The sequence below is a fragment of the Protopterus annectens genome, chromosome 13.part0, assembly GCF_019279795.1.
Source record: "Protopterus annectens isolate FY-2018-M chromosome 13.part0, PAN1.0, whole genome shotgun sequence".
In the NCBI taxonomy this organism is placed as follows: domain Eukaryota; kingdom Metazoa; phylum Chordata; order Ceratodontiformes; family Protopteridae; genus Protopterus; species Protopterus annectens.
This window is the reverse complement of record NC_056747.1, coordinates 573,874,566-573,892,341: the sequence shown is the minus strand read 5'-3', so window position 1 is coordinate 573,892,341 and position 17,776 is coordinate 573,874,566. Positions and strand designations below refer to the sequence as shown.

At 42.0% G+C, this 17,776-nt stretch overlaps 1 protein-coding gene across 2 annotated transcripts in view; it reads right to left on the bottom strand.

Annotated features, from left to right (window-relative positions):
- The window catches only part of LOC122787487 (CGRP receptor component), a 325,947-nt gene that overhangs the window by 73,694 nt on the left and 234,477 nt on the right, over positions 1-17,776 (bottom strand). For both annotated transcript variants that reach the window (XM_044054228.1, XM_044054227.1), the window contains exon 4: positions 7,018-7,112. In XM_044054228.1, coding sequence (XP_043910163.1) covers positions 7,018-7,112 — 95 coding nt within the window. The remainder of the gene's footprint in view (positions 1-7,017; positions 7,113-17,776) is intronic.

Genomic DNA, 17,776 nt, shown 5'->3' with positions numbered 1-17,776 from the left:
GGAGGAAGTGGAGTATAGTCCCTCCTGAGCCACATAATCTCCTTCATTGCTGTGGCTGTCAGCCAGACTGTTGGACTTCCCCAGACATGTGTTGCCACTAGCAACCACTGAGAGGAGATCACCTACTACCAAACCCTCATGGCCTCCCGGCAAAGAAGGTTAAGAACATGTTCCCCCCATTTGATAGGATACCAGACAACCAACATGCTGTTTGTGCGCGTCAAAATCACACCTCTGGGGAGGTCATCCTGAAAAGCCTGCAGCACTAGGAGGACTTCCCTTATCTCTAGAACGCTGATGTGAATTTGAGTCTCTGTGGAAGACCAAGACCCTTGAACTGTTTTACCTTCAAAATGCCCCCCCCAACCCCAGGAGGGAAGCATCTGTGGTGAGCGTAGGTGAAGGTGAAGGAATTACAAACAATTCCCCTTGTACTACTAAAGGAGACTATAGCCAACACCGAATCTGCTCGCAACACTCTCTCTACAGCTGTAAAGGGAAATCCAATGGACGCATTTGGAGGAACCATTGAATGGCCATAGTCCACTGTAGGGTCCTTATATGATATCAGGCTAGATGGACAAGTCCTACTGATGCTGTCATATGACCCACAAATCCTAGAAGTGCATGAGCCACATGTTTCAGAGGTTCCATGGCCTGAGTTCAAAGACTGAAAATACTGGAGCTTGGGAGCCTGGCAATTTGATTGATATTGTCCAGATGACATCCAATGAGCTCTAAGAAATTGCACAGGCTGAAGGCTCAATTGGGGCATTTGACTATAATGCATAAGTTGTTGCACAGTTGAGCAAGAAGTCTCTGGATGAGATCAACGATGTCCTTCTGGGGGCAGTAAGAAGCCAATCATGCAGTAAGACCTGAAATTTCTGAAGCCAGAGCCAGACTGCGAACACTGCCATGCAGTTGGTGAACATCTGGAGTTCTGTGGCGAGACCAAAACAGGGCCCTGAACTGGTAATAACTGGCTCCTAGCTAGAAGTGAAGGAACCTCTGGAATGCCAATCTATCTTGATGATGGTAGGCATCTTTGAGGTCCAAGCACATCCAATCATCCTTCTTCAGAAGTGGTAATAAGGACTGCATTGTGACCATATGGAACTTGGTCTTTTTTGATGAACTGGTTTAACTTGCTTAGATCCAAGAGTAGTCTGAGGTCCATTGTTTTCTTTGGATTTTTGTACTAAAAAGAATCAGGAAGAGACTCTGGATCCTATCTGGTATAGTGGGACCTCTTGAATGACTCAATTTGTGAGCAGCTTTTGGATTTCTGCTGCTGCATAAAGTCTCTGATGGGGTGGAACATCTGTAAGATGTTTTGGGAGACATTTTGGAAGTTCTACAAAGGGAATAACATAACTTCTGGATATGAATCTCAACACCAATGCGTCCAAAGTGATGACCTCCCAAGCTTTGACGTGGAGAGCTAGACAACTCCCAACTGCCTCTAGAGACGAGTAGTTGGGCAACCCTTCAGGATCACTGAAAGGGACTACTGGAAAAAGCCCCACAGAAGCTGTAATAATGTAGACTACCTCTGCCCCTTGGGCAGCGTTTATGATCCCCCTCCTACCCTTGGGAGGAACCTTCTGGAAGAGTATCCTAAGAAGAGAACTGACTGTCTGAAAAAGACTCTCTCATCTCCTTTCTGATTCCTACAGAATGATTGATGGGGGTGGGGGGGGGGTAGTGGTGGAAAAGTGAACTCTGGCAGCGGACAGTGTCTTCCCGTCTTATTTGCTCCTCATCAACATGTCCTTTACCTTGGTTCCAAACAAACAAGACTCATTAAAAGGGACACTGATGAAGAATGATTTGAAGCAATACACAAAGTTGCACAACCGGATCTAGACATACTACCTCAATGAAATACCAGAACCTGCTGCTCTGAATGCTCCATCACCCACATTAGAAATGAGTCTCAAACACTGGCGATGGAAACCAAGGAGAACAAAAAGTCTCTAGCTTCTTTTGCATATCCAGAGACAACTGCGTCTTGAGGGTACTTGACACTTCTGAGACAAGATCTTGCTGAAGCCTTGTCAACTGTGATTAGAAGTTAAGACCCCTCAAATCACAGGTGGATGGAGGCATAGGATCACTTCCCTAATCGATCCAGCACCCGAGATTCCCTGTTTGGGGGGGTATATCGAGGAGCTCTCCTCAGAAATCTTCTTTTCGGTGACTACTGCCACCATAATGACATCGACAGCTGGGACCTTGCTCTATTGAGGGCCTGTCTGGGGAGGGGGCAAGACCTTTGTCTGGCTTCCTAGGAATAGGCTCTACTGTGTTGGTATCCTTCCACACCCTCCAGAATACCAGATCTATGAGGGCATCTGGAAGGGGAACCACCCAGGGTGTGGATGGTCCTATGCCAAAGGCCTCCAGAAAAAGTGACTCCTCCAGAGAGGGGGGGTTTGGTGGTCCAGCCCCTGCACTAGGAAAGCAGCTCCACTAAATCACAAAAAGAAGCCTCATCATGCAGGGACTTAAGGGAACCCTCTCTTTCCTCAAAGTCAGCATCTTTGGGAAGGGATTCCTCCAGAGAATCCAAGTGCTTCCTCTTGCACTTTCTCTTCCCCGAAATCTCTCGCTCTGATGAAGCTGGAGAAGAGAAAGAAGACTGGGGTTGCCCCACCAAAGAGACAGCCTGGAGGTTAGTAGACACAGGCTGCTCCAGAGCAGCCTGATAACTAATCAGAAGAGCAGATGAAAACTGGGAGGGGGTGCCAGTTGGAGACATCCAAACCTTCTCTTTAGAAGAACATCCTCTCCACAACAAAGGCCAAAGTGGGTCTCTTGGACCAGAGGGTACCGGAAACCAAGGGTACTAAAGACAACCCTGAATCCGAGGGGGGGCAGTGCCTAGCCCTGACAGGGAGTGATGATCCTGAAGCACCAACCATCAACCCTGATACCACCAGCCTTGATGACATGGCTCCGAGGTACCAACAGCCCCAAACAAGTCGGGGTCGTAACTACCAAGGAACAGGATGGAGCTGAAGACTGTCAGGATGTTGGATCCAGTATGGAGAGTGGAAACTCAACTGGCTCCAAAGGCCTTAGATTCCAAGGAGGAAACACAAAACATGGAGGCAAGGGTCCCAGAGTCTGAATGAAATCCTAGGGCTTAAGCCTTAATTAACATCTTTGCCCGCAAAAAGGACTGCATCATCTACTCCATTTCAGGCTGCTTGATGCTGCCCACCAACCTAGATGACTGTACAGATGAGGCCACTGTGGAGGGCTTCAAAGGTCTATGTGAAGAAGACTCCACATACCGGATCTGAGCCAGAGAAGCTCTGAACTGAGGTGGAAATGGGGAGGACTCTAGTGAGTGAGTAAGGAGAAGTACAAGGAGAATAGGGGGACACTACACTGCTTGAAGGTGCCCCTTTGACCAGAAAAGGGCTCAGAATGCTCGGAGCCACAGATGTCTTTTGTGTTGATTTCAACATCATGCTGAAGTCAGTGCTGATGTACGCAGGTGGCTAAAAGATGTGGGACCTTCAGACATGGAGAACCAAGGGAGCTGTCCCAGAGGTAAAGGCTGGAGATGACCTCTTGCGCTCCCTTGTGGAATTCCTGGAATCTCACAGCCAAGGCTTCTCAGACCCAGTCTTGCGATCCAGGGGAGAAGCCTTGGAAGCAGAAACGGAAGAAGAGCTGAAAGGCAAAAGCCCTTTTAACTCAAGCTTGGTTTGCACTTTTTAATAGCACAACAGCTGAAGCTCTTTCAGATAGAGCAACCAGAGTCAAAATGCTCCAGACCCAAGACAAAAAACACAATTAAGGTGGCCATCCTGGGAAGGCAGTTTGTGCCCACAGGAGATGCGTTTTTTTAAAAAATCTTGTCTGTCCTACCACAAAAAACACAAACACATGCTCGTGCACACACATACAGAGCAGTAAATACAGAATACCTGAAAAGGGAGAAAAGGGCAGGAAGGGTACAGGAGAAAAAGGATCTACACTGCCTAACCTAACATAACTACCTCAAACACTACTGAAGACTATCAAAAAAGGCTATCCACTACCCTAAGGGGTAAGGGAAAAGAAATCTTATCAATCCTACACAAGGTTCTTGACAAAAATCAAATCACCAAGCAGATTCAAGGACCAAGATGCAAAACACGAACTACAGCAAACTAGATGTGAGGTGATAAAGGAGCAGCTAGTTATGGGTAAAGGAAGCAGAGCCAAGACACGCTAAAGACTTTAGAATCGGCTGGTGTCGGACCCAAAGTCCCATAGGTTGTATGGAGCTGACATCGGACCCATATATTACATGCATATAAATAACGGTGAGGCACTGTTCTAAATAAATATACTGTAGGGCACCTACTTTAAATGGTTACTTAATACTGTTAATTATACCTTATTAATAATATTTATTCATATTACAAATGTCCTCTTCGTTAACCATGTACCAGGTAACCCATTTTGGTACATACTAGCTAAAATCACAGAGTCCTCTCAAGGGGTTAGGAAGGTGGCCTACTGGTTAAGGTTTTTGCCTTACAAACACAAGGTACAGGGTTTGAATCTCACAGGGTATAATTGGCTAGGCTGAAAATGGCTCGCAAGGGCAGTTAGCCTAGTACTAACCTATGAACCTATGAAGTTAAATACAGACCATAAGCTTCCTCTTTCTATCACCTGAAAAATGAAAGAATATGACAATCACCATTCAGGCACTTAAATGGACATGTCACAAGAACATATCTTGCAAGTCAACATGAAAAGTCTCTCTTTACAGGAGCAGCACGGAGGAGGTGCATTAACCCATGGATGTGCACATGTTGTCACTATTTGAATTCTCTTTTATAAGACAACAAATTTTTCGCCATCATGTTTCACTAAGACATTACCTAGAAGCCTCAACTAATATACATTTAATTTAATTTTAACGCATTCATTAGTTTAACAAGGCAAGTAAACAGGACCTCAGAAGACAGACCACAAAAGCAATGGTAAATGCAATGTTTATGGGCAGTTTAAAGTAATTGATCAAAGACATGTTTTGAGGATATAGGAGGAAACTGGAACATTGTAGGCAAACCCACACAAAGGTAAGAAGAACTTGCAAGCAACACAAAGAAAGTGACCACAGGTAAAGATTTATCTCAAGACCCTGATACTATGAGACAGAGATCCTAACCACTATTCCCCTGTGCAGCTCAAAAAGGAACATCAAACTCTATACAGATTCGAAACGATTTATAAGGCTGCTTGCTGTGGATGCCTACAAGTCTCTTACTGACCACTTTTACTTGGGAATTTTGAATACATAACTGTTAAAAGAAGAGAAGGAATGGAGCTCAACTGAAATCTGGAGGAAGGAGCACACAGAAAGATGCCAGAGAGGGTAAAACAATCTTCAATAACACACTACATTTTATAGCTACAAAAAATGAACCATTATCACAAGCGAGATAGAGATGGTGGGTGACAAACTTTACAAGTAGAGTTTCTACTATTTCCAAGTTTATAGCAAGAAGACATATTTTATACTTGAAATATAAAATGAAATTAAAAAAGTGTTAAATCAGGGCTGTGACCTGCTAATGAATTGGTTACTTCAACCTCTACTTAAATACTGCTCAGTTCTAAGCAAGTTACCTGCTTTACATTTTTGCATGAAGAAAGAGACAATTCACCTCTTGTGCATGGCCCTTTAAGGGCATCTAATATTCTACCTTCCATCCAATCCTGCTTTTTTCTTCATCCTTTCTCTATTAGCCAAATGCCATTTTAAATTCTTGAATAAACTTCTGCACCCATAGTGCATCTCCCCACTTCCCATTCTCTTCTGGTCTCTAGTGAGAAGTGCACAGATTCTTCTAGTCCCTTGACTCTCTTCCATCACGTAGACCCTTCTGGTGACTTTCCTCTGGACATTTTTCAAGCATCCTTATGTTCCTCTCACTGAATGTCCTCCAGTACTTACTACAGTATGGCCTGACCATAGCCAGCTAGTGAAGAAATTGGGATGGAAACAGGGTTAGGGGTTGATACAATGGTTAAGGTGTTTAACTTCGCTGACACAAAGTACAAAGTTTGTCTCTTGAATTTGAAGATTGGCTAGGCTTAAAATGGCACGTAAGAGCAGCTTAGTACTTGCCTATGAAACTATAAACCTATGAGATACTAGTCTTTTGTTTCTGGAGACCATACCCTGAGGATACCCCCATGTACTTCTTCTTACTGCTGCCACAGCCCTCTCATTCTGCTGCTGGTCTAATGTAGATGTGATCTACGCCTTAAGATGAACATTTTCCTACCCTGTCAACATCAGTACCACTCTCCCAGTTGATACATCACACTACAGCTGTCATGGCCCAAGTGTAGTAGTTTGCATTTGTATTCACTAAACATCTATTGTCATCTTTATGCCCAAATGGTCAGCCTGGGTCCTTACCTTGCCTACCTCCCAAACCCTCCAACCCTCCACTGCTTCACCTACCTTTCTTTCATCAAGGAAACTTATCCTGATGTCTTCTTCTTCCCATACATCTGAAAAGAGCACAGCACAGCACTGATCCTTGTAGTATTGTTTTTAATTAGACCGGTGTTAGAGGATCATCACTAAATGCATTATTGGGTCTCACCTTAGTGTTCCAGGGTCATTCTAAGAGAGAGGCTGTGCCTACTGGATCTAATCTTATTAAATAAATAAAGCTGCACATCACACTACACAGGACTGTGAAAGCATAATATAGTTAATTTTAATGCGAGTCCAAGAAAAACAATGAACAAGTACAAATCAAGAAGCTGCATTTTACTGAAAGCAGAGGAAGAAAGACCATGAATTAGATCTGCACATACAATCTCTCTGCAAGTACACACAATTAGTATGTGATAAAATCTTGACTGGATAACTGAACTGAACCTATAACTTCTTGAAAACATAAACTTATATGTCAGAATTAAGAATGGCTTTCACAAGGAGTTTTAGTTTATGCATTTTTAGAAAATAATTTAAGATTTAGCTACCTGGTCAATTTGTGATCCATCATTGCAGTAAGAAACTCCCTTAGAATTTCTGGACTCTGGAGCTTGCATGGTGTTTTAGACAGGTATTTGAGGGTCTACATGAAAAGAGAGACAAGCAACCTTATTATAGCAGAAAAAAATGTTACTTCTACTGGTACTTCTTTCACGTACACAATGTAAGTATGGTACATGCTCAGAAAGCAATACAAATTTTTTAATTAAGATTAACTGAATAAGTAAACTGACACTGTGGATCATTTTCAGCCATAAATGCAGTGGCAAGAGCAAGAGTAAATGTATAAATGTAATTAACATGAAGCGTTCTGAGTATCTGGTCAAACATCGTGATCTAGGAAGAGGGACGGTCTCCTATAATGTTTACTTTTTTTTTTTTTTTTTAAATCATGCAAGTTCATTGTAAATAGGCTAAATGGTGACAGAAATGGTGCAAACATTAAGGGGTGATACTTGCACTTAAACTTAGCCACGAGGGGTACTTGTGACTAAGATATCGCTGGCAGCAATTCAATAAAAAGCACAGGAGCCCCAGAGCAAGCTGTTGGCACAGAACATCCTAAATGGTCTACAGGTACAATTAAAAAAACCTAGACTGCACTGCTAAACTACGGGACTGGCTGTTCTGTGATTTACCACTGTAAGGTGATACGTCTAGTACTCGTAGCTAAATGTTAGCTGAGTTGCAGTAAATGCTGCCCCGTGGAGCTACATCAAATGCACATTTTACTTTTTTTATTTTCACTCTTCTCTTACTTTGCCACTCTTTTCCATTATCCAGTCTGAAAGCAGGAAACATGGCAACGTTACCTTAGCTTTTCAAAGACTGCTGAATATACATCTTTAGATTGTAATAATGAAGTAAATGATTTTGTTGTAAATATTTCATTAGCTATTCAATCTATGGCCCATCACAGATAACTTAATAAACATTTTTCATTTATACCCTCGTGTGTCTGAATTCAAGGTCATTTCCAATTTGAAAACATTTTATATAAAGTTAAAATTTAGCTAATTATTTAAAGATGAAGGTGAAAAGGGGCAAAATAGGATATAGTCCCTTAACCTTTAATCTGTCCACCTTTAACCTCACTGACCATCCCAACAATGAGGCCCTTTGCATCTTCTGCAATGTGAGTTACATAACGAATCTCTGAATGTTTTCTCTAATTGCAACAAGAATCTCTCAGATGATGAGTTTAAGGCACTACATCATTCAAGCTGCAGAAAAGATCTGGTTATAAAACAAGCTGATAAGGGGGAAGCAATTGTGGTATACATGCATATGAAGCAGAGGTTAGGAAATTACTTTCTGCTGGCAAGTTTTATTTAAGGTTGGAAAATGATCAACTGAACAGTTTAACAAAATGGATAGCTGAATCTCTAAACTACACAATCCTTACATAGGGAAACAGTTAGCCAGAGGTATTGGATCTCTGCTTGGAGATCTGAGGAGTAAATCTGTGGAGACGCAAAACCTCAAAAATCTTCTATATTTTACCAAAGATCCATAAAACATTGGTTAATCTCCATGAGATACCCAGTGTACTGGGCAAGGGCTCCATTACAGAACCTCCTATTGGATTTCACTGAAGCTTTTATCTTAAACCCTTACTGAGTGAGTCATGTCCACTCAAGACTCAACGGGAATATTAAATATTTGGTGCCAACACTAAATTAGAGAGTGATTGTTGGTTATGTAGTCTTGATGTTAAGGAAATGTACATGAACATACCTCATGAGGTGGGTCTTGAGGCACACATTTTGGCTGTGACATATGCATTTGAATTTAGAGATTTATACAGCTGGCTGAAACTGCTCATACCAGGAATGCTTTTACTACCAGAGTGAATGGTATTTACACTTTTGTGGTACAGCAATGGAGACACATTTTGCCCCCATTTACAATTATTTATGTTTAACATACTATCACCTCCAATTTATTTTTTGGATTCATATTAAACCAGAATTGTGTTTTTTGGATTATCACTGGCTTACTTGGCAGGAGTAGGTGACCGAGACTTATTTATTTATTTTTTTTATTTATTTAAATGAGTCTGGTTTTGATACAGATTTCACATTAAAGGCACAATACTTTACTGATTTCTTAGATGTCCAGGTGACATGTTTGTTAGACAGTACTTTAAATTCAGCATTGTATATAAAGTCTTTTTCAAAGACTACATTATTACATGCTCAGAGTTGTCATCCAGGACATATGATTATAAATATATAAAAGACTCAGTTTATGGACCGGGCTTTTATGGAGACTTTTAAATAGGACAGGAATCACATCCCCTTAGATTTAGGTTTATAGGCTCATAGGTGTTTACTAGGTTAATGGTCCTAGAGCCTTTATAAGCCTTGCCCATAGAAGTGCCCTGGCATGGTGCCACCCGATGTTAGCTGCCAGTGCCTCTATCAAGCAGAGCCACTGGAGTGATCCCCAGAGTGAACTTTCTATTTCCCATCCACTCATCAAGATTTCTCTTGAAGAGGGACAGTTTGGTGCTCTGCTTGACATGTATGAGAAGTCTATTCCAGAGCATGGGCAGTCTTTGGGTTATGAACCTGTCCCGCCAGCATGTTCTGTTGATTGTGGTAATGAGGTTGAGGTCTCTGGAGTGTATGGTGCGGAGGGATTGGGATTTCTTTAGATGTAGCATTTCTAACAGAGCTGGGTCAGACATGGCTTTGTAAGTCAAGTAGAGATTGCCTCTTAGACGATATGAGACAGAGAATAGCTGCAGTTGTTTTGAGTCTATCCATCTAGGACATGTGTTTAAGGCCTAGAATCCTCTTCGTGAGGTACTTTTGTGGCCTTTCCAGCTGTTGCAGATGTCTAGTGAGGTACATGCCAAATGGTGCATTATACTCTATGACTGGCCTAATGAGGGAAGAGTGGAGAGAGATGATGACCTCTTTCTTCCTGGATGCCAAACCCTTGGTAACGAGATGTACCACACAGAAGGACTTTCTGACCACAGTGACAATGTGGTGGTCGAACGAGAGGTTGCTGTCAACCTGTGTCCTCGATCTCTTATAACGCCTTCCGTGTTTAGTTGGCTCCCATTAATGTGTAAGTAGTGGGAACAATTTTTCCCAAACAGGATGACAACGCATTTTTTTGGTATTAAGCTTAAGGCCATGGTTATGACATCAGTCCTTGGACTCAGTGAGGCCTTTCTGTAGGATGTCTACATCACTTGGGGAGTTAATAATGGCTCCCAGCTTGCAGCAGTCTGTGAACTTGGTCAGCCAGAGTCTCTCCGTGTTGGCCTGGATTTCTGAGACGTACATGCCAAATAGGAGAGAACCCAGGATAGATCCCTGTAGGACTCCACTTGTGACTGGTCAGCAGTCTGACCTGAGTCTGCTGCTTTCACACTATGGGCTCTATCTGTGAGCCAGTTTGCAACCCACCTAGTGATATAGGGGTTGATGTCAAGTTTGGCGAGTTTATCAATAATTCCTGAGTGGGGAATGGTATCAAAGGCCTTGGCCAGATCAAGGTAGGCTGTATGAACTGCCTTGCCCTCATCCACAGCTCTAGTAACTGAATCAAAGAGGTCAACCAGGTTGAGCAGGCATGATCTACCTTTCACAAAACCAAATTGCATGGGACCTAGAGTTTGGAGATTCCTTATATCCTTGTTAATTAGTTCTATGATGATGCGCTCCATAGCCTTACATATCAGATTAGTCAGGCTAATGGGGAGACAATTCCCAGGGTCTGTAGTCGCTCCCCCTTTATGCAGAGGGGTGACTGTAGCAGTGTGCCATTCGGTAGGGACAAAGCCTGAGGTGAGGCTGTGATTGAACAGGGCACACAGATGTGGTGCCAGTTCACTTTGTAGTTCATGTAGAACACATCCAGGCATATTGTCGAGTCCCATGGAAGCTGTATTCTTGGCCTGGGACAATGCAGCTTTAACCTGTGCTGCAGTAATGAAGTTTTTGTCTTAAACCCTTATTGAGTGAATCATGTCCACTCCAGACTCAAAGAGTATTGAGTGCTAATACTAAATTAGAGAGTTATTGTTGGTTATGTAACCTTGATGTTAAGGAAATGTACATGAACATACCTCATGAGGTGGGTCTTGAGGCACAACTTTTGGCTGTGACTGCTTTACATGCATTTGAATTTAGAGATTTATACAGTTGGATGAAACTGCTCATACCAAGAATGCCTTTACTACCAGAGTGAATGCTATTTACACTTTTGTGGTACAGCAATGGAGGCACATTTTGCTCCCATTTACAATTATTTATGTTTTTTAACATACTATCACCTCGAATTTATTTTTGGATTCATATTAAATCAGAATTGTGTTTTTGGATTATCACTGGCTTATTTGGCAAGAGTAGGTGACACAGACTTGTTTATTTTTTTTATTTATTTAAATAAGGCTGGCTTTGATACAGTTCACATTAAAGACACAATACTTTACTACTGATTTCTTAGATGTCCAGGTGACATGTTTGTTAGATATTACTTTAAATACAGCATTGTACAGAAAGTCTTTTTCAAAGACTACATTAGTACATGCTCAGAGTTGTCATCCAAGACACAATTACAAATATACAAAAGACTCAATTTATGCATATTAAACATATAAACTTCTCAAGAGCAGATTAGAAGTCACTTTACAGCAACCTGAAACTTAGGTTTCTACACAGAGTTTATAAGCTGGTCTTAATTGAGGATACTATGCTATTGGCTGACTATGTCTCACAGTGATTTATTACAGTACTGGGATAAAAGCCCAGGCTTTACTTCTGAAAGTCTCAAGACTTATCTCCTATAGTAATAATATTCATAAAGTTGAAGATACGATACAGATGTACTGGTCAATATTTAGTGAAAACTGATATTTTCAGAATTTGTACCTGCAAGATGTACTTTTGTTTATAGGAGAGGATGAAATCAGTCACAGCTTCTCAGCAGACAAACATTTCAGACAGATACAGGAAGGCCATACCAGTAAATCCTGAAGGAAATTTGTGTATAACCATCCAGTCATCTAGTCTACGTTTAAAGGAAAATAGTGAGTCACACTGCTTAATATGCAGGGGAAGTTTATTCCACAGGTTTGGAGTTGCTGTGTTATAAACCTATTCCTACCACCATGTTTTCTTTTTCCGGTGGTGGAGATCTAGGTCCCTGGTTCTAGTACTGGTGGAGATACTGGACTTCAGAGAAAAAGGAGATCCAGGACAATCTAATCTCTAATGGCATGGTAAGCAAGACAGATATTTCCAAGCAAAAGTCTATAAAGACACTGAACAAAGATATGCAGTTTCCAGCCTCTCTTGGCAACTCAGTGGCCTGTGACCTTTTACGTTAGGAACCCTCGAGGTCTTTCTAATCGTTTGATATGTTTAATGAAATACACCCCAAATGGGCACTCTACAGACAACTGGGCCTGATCAATGCTGAGTATAACAGAATGATTATCTCTTTATACCTTGACAATATTCCTTTGACAATTAGATGGGCTAAGTACAGGAATTTCAGACAAATCATTGTCACATGATGGCCATTTTGTAGTGGTGTGTTATCAGAGTATGAGAGGAGGGGTTATCTACCAAAAGAGATGATACTACACTTTTTACCATTTAATGTGAACCTGTTTTAACAAACCAAGATTTTACTCTGGATAATTCATTCTGGAGGGTTTGGGTATCATAGGGCAACTTAACAGCAAATCTCAGTTTGCAGTCATCTGCACACTTTGCTAGGCGGAGGTCTTTGCTCTCTGTTGGAGACCCGAGAATTAAATACCAAAAAGGAGAGGTTGCAGCACCAAGCCCCAAGGGGTACACCAAAGGTGACTTTCATATTGCCTGATGCACCTGCAACTCACACTGTGTGGGTTCTGCCTTTCAGTCAATTTGTTATCAATCTTACCACATATCAGATGTTTTTTTTAATTCATTTAGCTTTTATATGATACCAGCATGAGGAATGTTGTTGAAGGCCTCGGCCAGGCCAAGATGGACTTCATGTACTGCATGGTTACCATCTAAGCCTATATAACCCTTTTGAAGAAGTTTACTAAATTAAATAGATAGCATTTACGCTTCACAAAGCCAAATTGCTGGGCGTCAAGTCTAATAAGATGCTGGATATCACAGTTTATGAGGCAAGTTATAATGCATTCCATAGCATAGCAGATGAAGCTTGCAAGGCTGATAGGTCTGCAATTACCTGGGTCGGTTGTAAGGCCACTCTCATGGACATGCATCAACACTGAAACATGCCTTGTAGTTACCTTTGACTGAGAGGCTATTTTTACCTCAAATATGGCTTTGGTAGACTTGATTAGCCCCCAGGGTTGCTTGTTTAGAAGTTTTTATCTTGTTGAACATTGCACTTCCTAATTTTTGCCACAGTTTCCTTCCTTCTGTTATAAAACTTGTTGATGTTGAGATTTTACCACGGTGGCTTGTGTTCTGAGTTTTCAGGGTAGGTGCAGTTATCTCTATGCAGCCATTTACATGATTGTAGAGTCTTTTTAAGAAGAGTTCTGCATAGGCAGCATTGTTCTTAGGGATTTGGGAGCTTGAAATTTTGCTAGGGTATCACTTAACAGTAGGAAGCTTCCATTTTTTTTTTTAACATGTTTATTGAATTATCACTTGTAGGGCGGCCACGGTGGTGCAGTGGTTAGCATTGCCGCCTCACAGCAAGAGGTTCTCCAGTTCGATTCTCAGCTGGGGTGCCTTCTGTGCGGAGACTGCATGTCCTCCCTGTGGTCACGTGGGTTTCCTCCGGGTGCTCCGGTTTCCTCCCACATCCCAAAGACATGCAGTAGGTGGACTGGACACTCCAAATTGGCCCTAGGTGTGAGTGTGTGCATGTGTGCCTTCTGTGGAAGGTTGGGCACCAGGCTGGCAACTCGACACCGTAAAACTCCACTGCCAATCATGAGCAGACAGATGATCCGCTGTGGTGACCCCTAACCGGGAAAAGCAGAAAGAAGAAGAAGAATTGAATTATCACTTGTGACACAGGCAAACTTTCATTTATATAAAAGTAAACAAGCTGTAGTAACAAGTTCACATTTATAAACATTATATATCACACATATGGTTATATCTCATATAATCTAAACACTACGCAAATTATTCAATTCCCTTCTTCTCTTAAACCTCATTCCCCGTACAAAACATTTTTCCCCAAGTAATTTACTCCTACCCTTTCTTAAATATCCCAATTCATGTTCTTTTATCTCTGTTATAATATTCACTACTTCAAGTTTAGCTGGTTTAGATTTTGACATCCTTTTCCTAGTAACTGCTTTTTCAGCAGCCACCAGAATAAAACTTAACAAGGCCTTACTATATGTCTAGGTAATTCAGATCTTGTATCACAGCTCAAAAAATCATTTCCTTAGTTACACTCATTTATTCACTCAGTATTCATAACAAAGTACTCTATGGGAATTTTTAAGACTACCAATTCATTACACTCCCAAAATAAGAAGTTATGTACTCACCATAACGTTCCAAGTTTGTTGTCCATCTTGCCTATATTCTTGCTGGTTGGGTTTGGAACAGAGCATTGGTTACACCTTGGCCGAATACCAAAGCTAGAGAGCTTCCACTAGCTCGAGGCTAACCCTTATCCCTTGATGCATCTGGTAAAATCCGCAGATCTTGTTTGCAAGCAAAACACTAACTTAGTATGCTCACATAGTATAACATACCAATTATCTAAAAAGGATAATCAAAGACTCCAAACCATCATAACTATATACATAGCAATAAGATTATCCACTCGTTCCTTCAAGAACAAAGGAGGGGGAAGGTGGGTGGAACGTAAGAATATAGGCGAGATGGACAACAAACATGGAACGTAATGGTGAGTACATAACTTAATGTTATGTTGTCCTATCTAATTGTAATTCTTGCTGGTTGGGACAGCATCCCTAGCACCTTTACCCTAAGGTGGCTCAAGAGGAAAGACTTCTTAATACAGTGGAACCAAAGGAAGACCTGTTCCGGGAGGCCACATCTACTCTGTAATGAGTAATAAAGGTATGAGATCTCACCCATGTGGCAGCTGCACAAACAGTGTCCATGAGGAGCCTAGTCTGAAAAGCAGAAGACGTTGAAACTGCTCTTGTGGAATGACCTTTTACTTTACCTGATAATTGTCTATTACTCTTAGTGTATGAAAAGGAAATGCAACCCATAAGCCATTTGGACAAAGTCACTTTCGAGACTGGCAATCCTTTTCTCTTGTCCGAAAAGGACACAAAAATCTGATCTGACTTTCTGAAGTCTTTGGTCCTATGCAAACAGAAGCAAAGCTGTCTGTGTACATCTAACTGATGTGATGTATACTCTGCCTTGTCAGTATAATTCAGAAAGAACACAGGCAAATCTATAGACTGATTTAGACAGTTTTCTGAACAAACCTTTGGTAGAAATGAGGGATTATTTCTTAATGATACTCTGTCTTTGTGAAAAGACTATATAAGGCGGGCATATAGAGAGAGCTTAAAGTTCTGACACCTGTCTGGCAGAAGTAATAGCTACCAAGAAAAGAGTTTTCCAGGATAAAAACTTCATATCACAAGATGCTGTGGGTTCAAAGGGTGGCAAAACCAATGCAGACAGCCCAAAATTAAAGGTCCCAAGGACTTGGAGAGTCTCTGATCGGGGGTCTGAGCAAGAAGGTATCTCTCAGAAAAGCCTTGCATAATCTGGGAGACATTATAGGCATTCCCATCTCGCCAGTATGAAAATTCGAGATAGCTGCCAGCTGAACTCTTGATAGTGGCTGCTGCTACTCCTCCTTCAAAAAGCTTGGACAGAAATTCTAGAATTGTGGAAATAGGGGCCGTAAAAGGTTCTACATTGTGTTTAACAGCCCAATAAGAAAATGTTTTCCATTTACTTGAATATAGTTTTCTCAGACGGTTTGTGGGAAGAGACTAAGATATACTTAGCTGCAGGGGAAATTTTGTAACATCTGGCTAAACATGGGATTAGAACAGCCATGTTGTCAACTTGAGTGTTTTGGATGGACGGATGGAATGCTCCTGATGAGTGGGTCAAAAGGTCTGGAGCTGGATCCAGAATCCACGGTTCCTCCAGTAAGTGGGTCCAGAGAAAAGGGAACCAAACTTGTCAAAGCCGGTAAGGTGCAATGAGAATCACAGTGGTTTTCAACATGCTGGCTTTCTGTAATGCTTTGGGTATTAATGGGAAGGGGGGAAAGCATAAAGTAGTCCTGGGGACCAATCATGGGCAAGTGCATCCTTCGGTGATTTCCCCGGAGGAGGAATGAGGGCAAAGTAGCAGCTGCATTTAGCATTCATGGAGGTGGCAAAAAGATCGCAGTAAGGACTGGCCCCATTTCTGGAAGATCTCTCCCACAACTTCTGGTTTGAGGGACCACTCATGAGGCAACAGAACAGCTCTGATGAGTTTGTCCGCCATCACGTTGGACTTCCCCGGGACGTGCGTTGCTATCAGAAAATGTTGAGAAGTGATTGCCCGTTACCGTACTTGTTGTGCCTCTCGACATAGGGGATATGACTTGGTTCCTCCTTACTTGTTTACGTACCATACCACTGACATGTTGTCTGTTTGAATTGCAACTGTTCCTATCAGAAGAGACTCTTGAAATGCCTGCAATGCATACAGCGTGGCTCTCATCTCCAGGACATTGATGTGCAAGTGGCTCTCGTGTTCCTGCCATAAACTTTGTACTGTCATTCTCAGATAATGCCCCCCCCCCCTGATCTGGGAAGCATTGGTGGTCAGTACTGCTGTTGGTTGTGGAAAAACAAAGGGGTGGCCTAGGTACAACTGGTCTGTCTGCAACCACCAGAGAAGATCTTTCTTGCATGACTCCGTAATGACTATCTGGGTGTGATAGAGGAAGATTCTGCATGGACCACTGGGCAAAAGAGTAACCATTGTAGAACCTGCATGTGTAGTCATGCTAGGGGAACTAAAAGAATCGCAGCTGCCATGGTACCCAGAACTAGTAACACCATCCTGGCTTGAACCTTTCTTTTTGATATCAATATCTTCACTTGAAGATGTAGGGAGTGAATTCTTTTGTAGGTAAGTTTTGTCAGCATCTGCTTTGAATCCAGTTCTACGCCTAAGAAAGTAATATGCTGAGAAGGCAACAAGGCAGATTTTTTAAGTTTACTGTAATGCCTAGCCTGGTGCAAAGATGCATAGTCTCATCCCTTGCCTGCAGAAGTAGATGCTTGGTGGCGGCGGTTAGGAGCCAGTCATCTAGGTATAGAAACACCTGGAATCTCTGACGTCTCAAGTGAGCTGTGACCACTGCCATGCATTTGGTGAACACTCTGGGGGCTGTAGTGAGACCAAAGAGCAGGACTTGAAACTGGTAATGACTGGCTCCCAGCCAAAAGTGTAAATATCTCCTGGACCGCTTGTCCATTTTTATGTGGTAATACACATCCTGGAGATCTAGTGGGCATATCCAATCGTCTTTCCCTATAAAGGGAAATATTGACTGCAGTGTCACCATCCGGAATTTTGGACTTCTTCACAGATTTGTTTAATTTGCGGAGATCCAGAATAGGTCTCCAGTCCCCTGTCTTTTTTGGTAATAAAAGGAACCTTGAGTAAGTTCTGGATCCAATCTGGTCTGCGGGGACATCTTGGATGACGCTTTTTTTCTATCAACTTGAGTATCTTATATTGCGTAGTCCTTTTGACCGGGTGGAATGTCTGCTTTACAGTATCA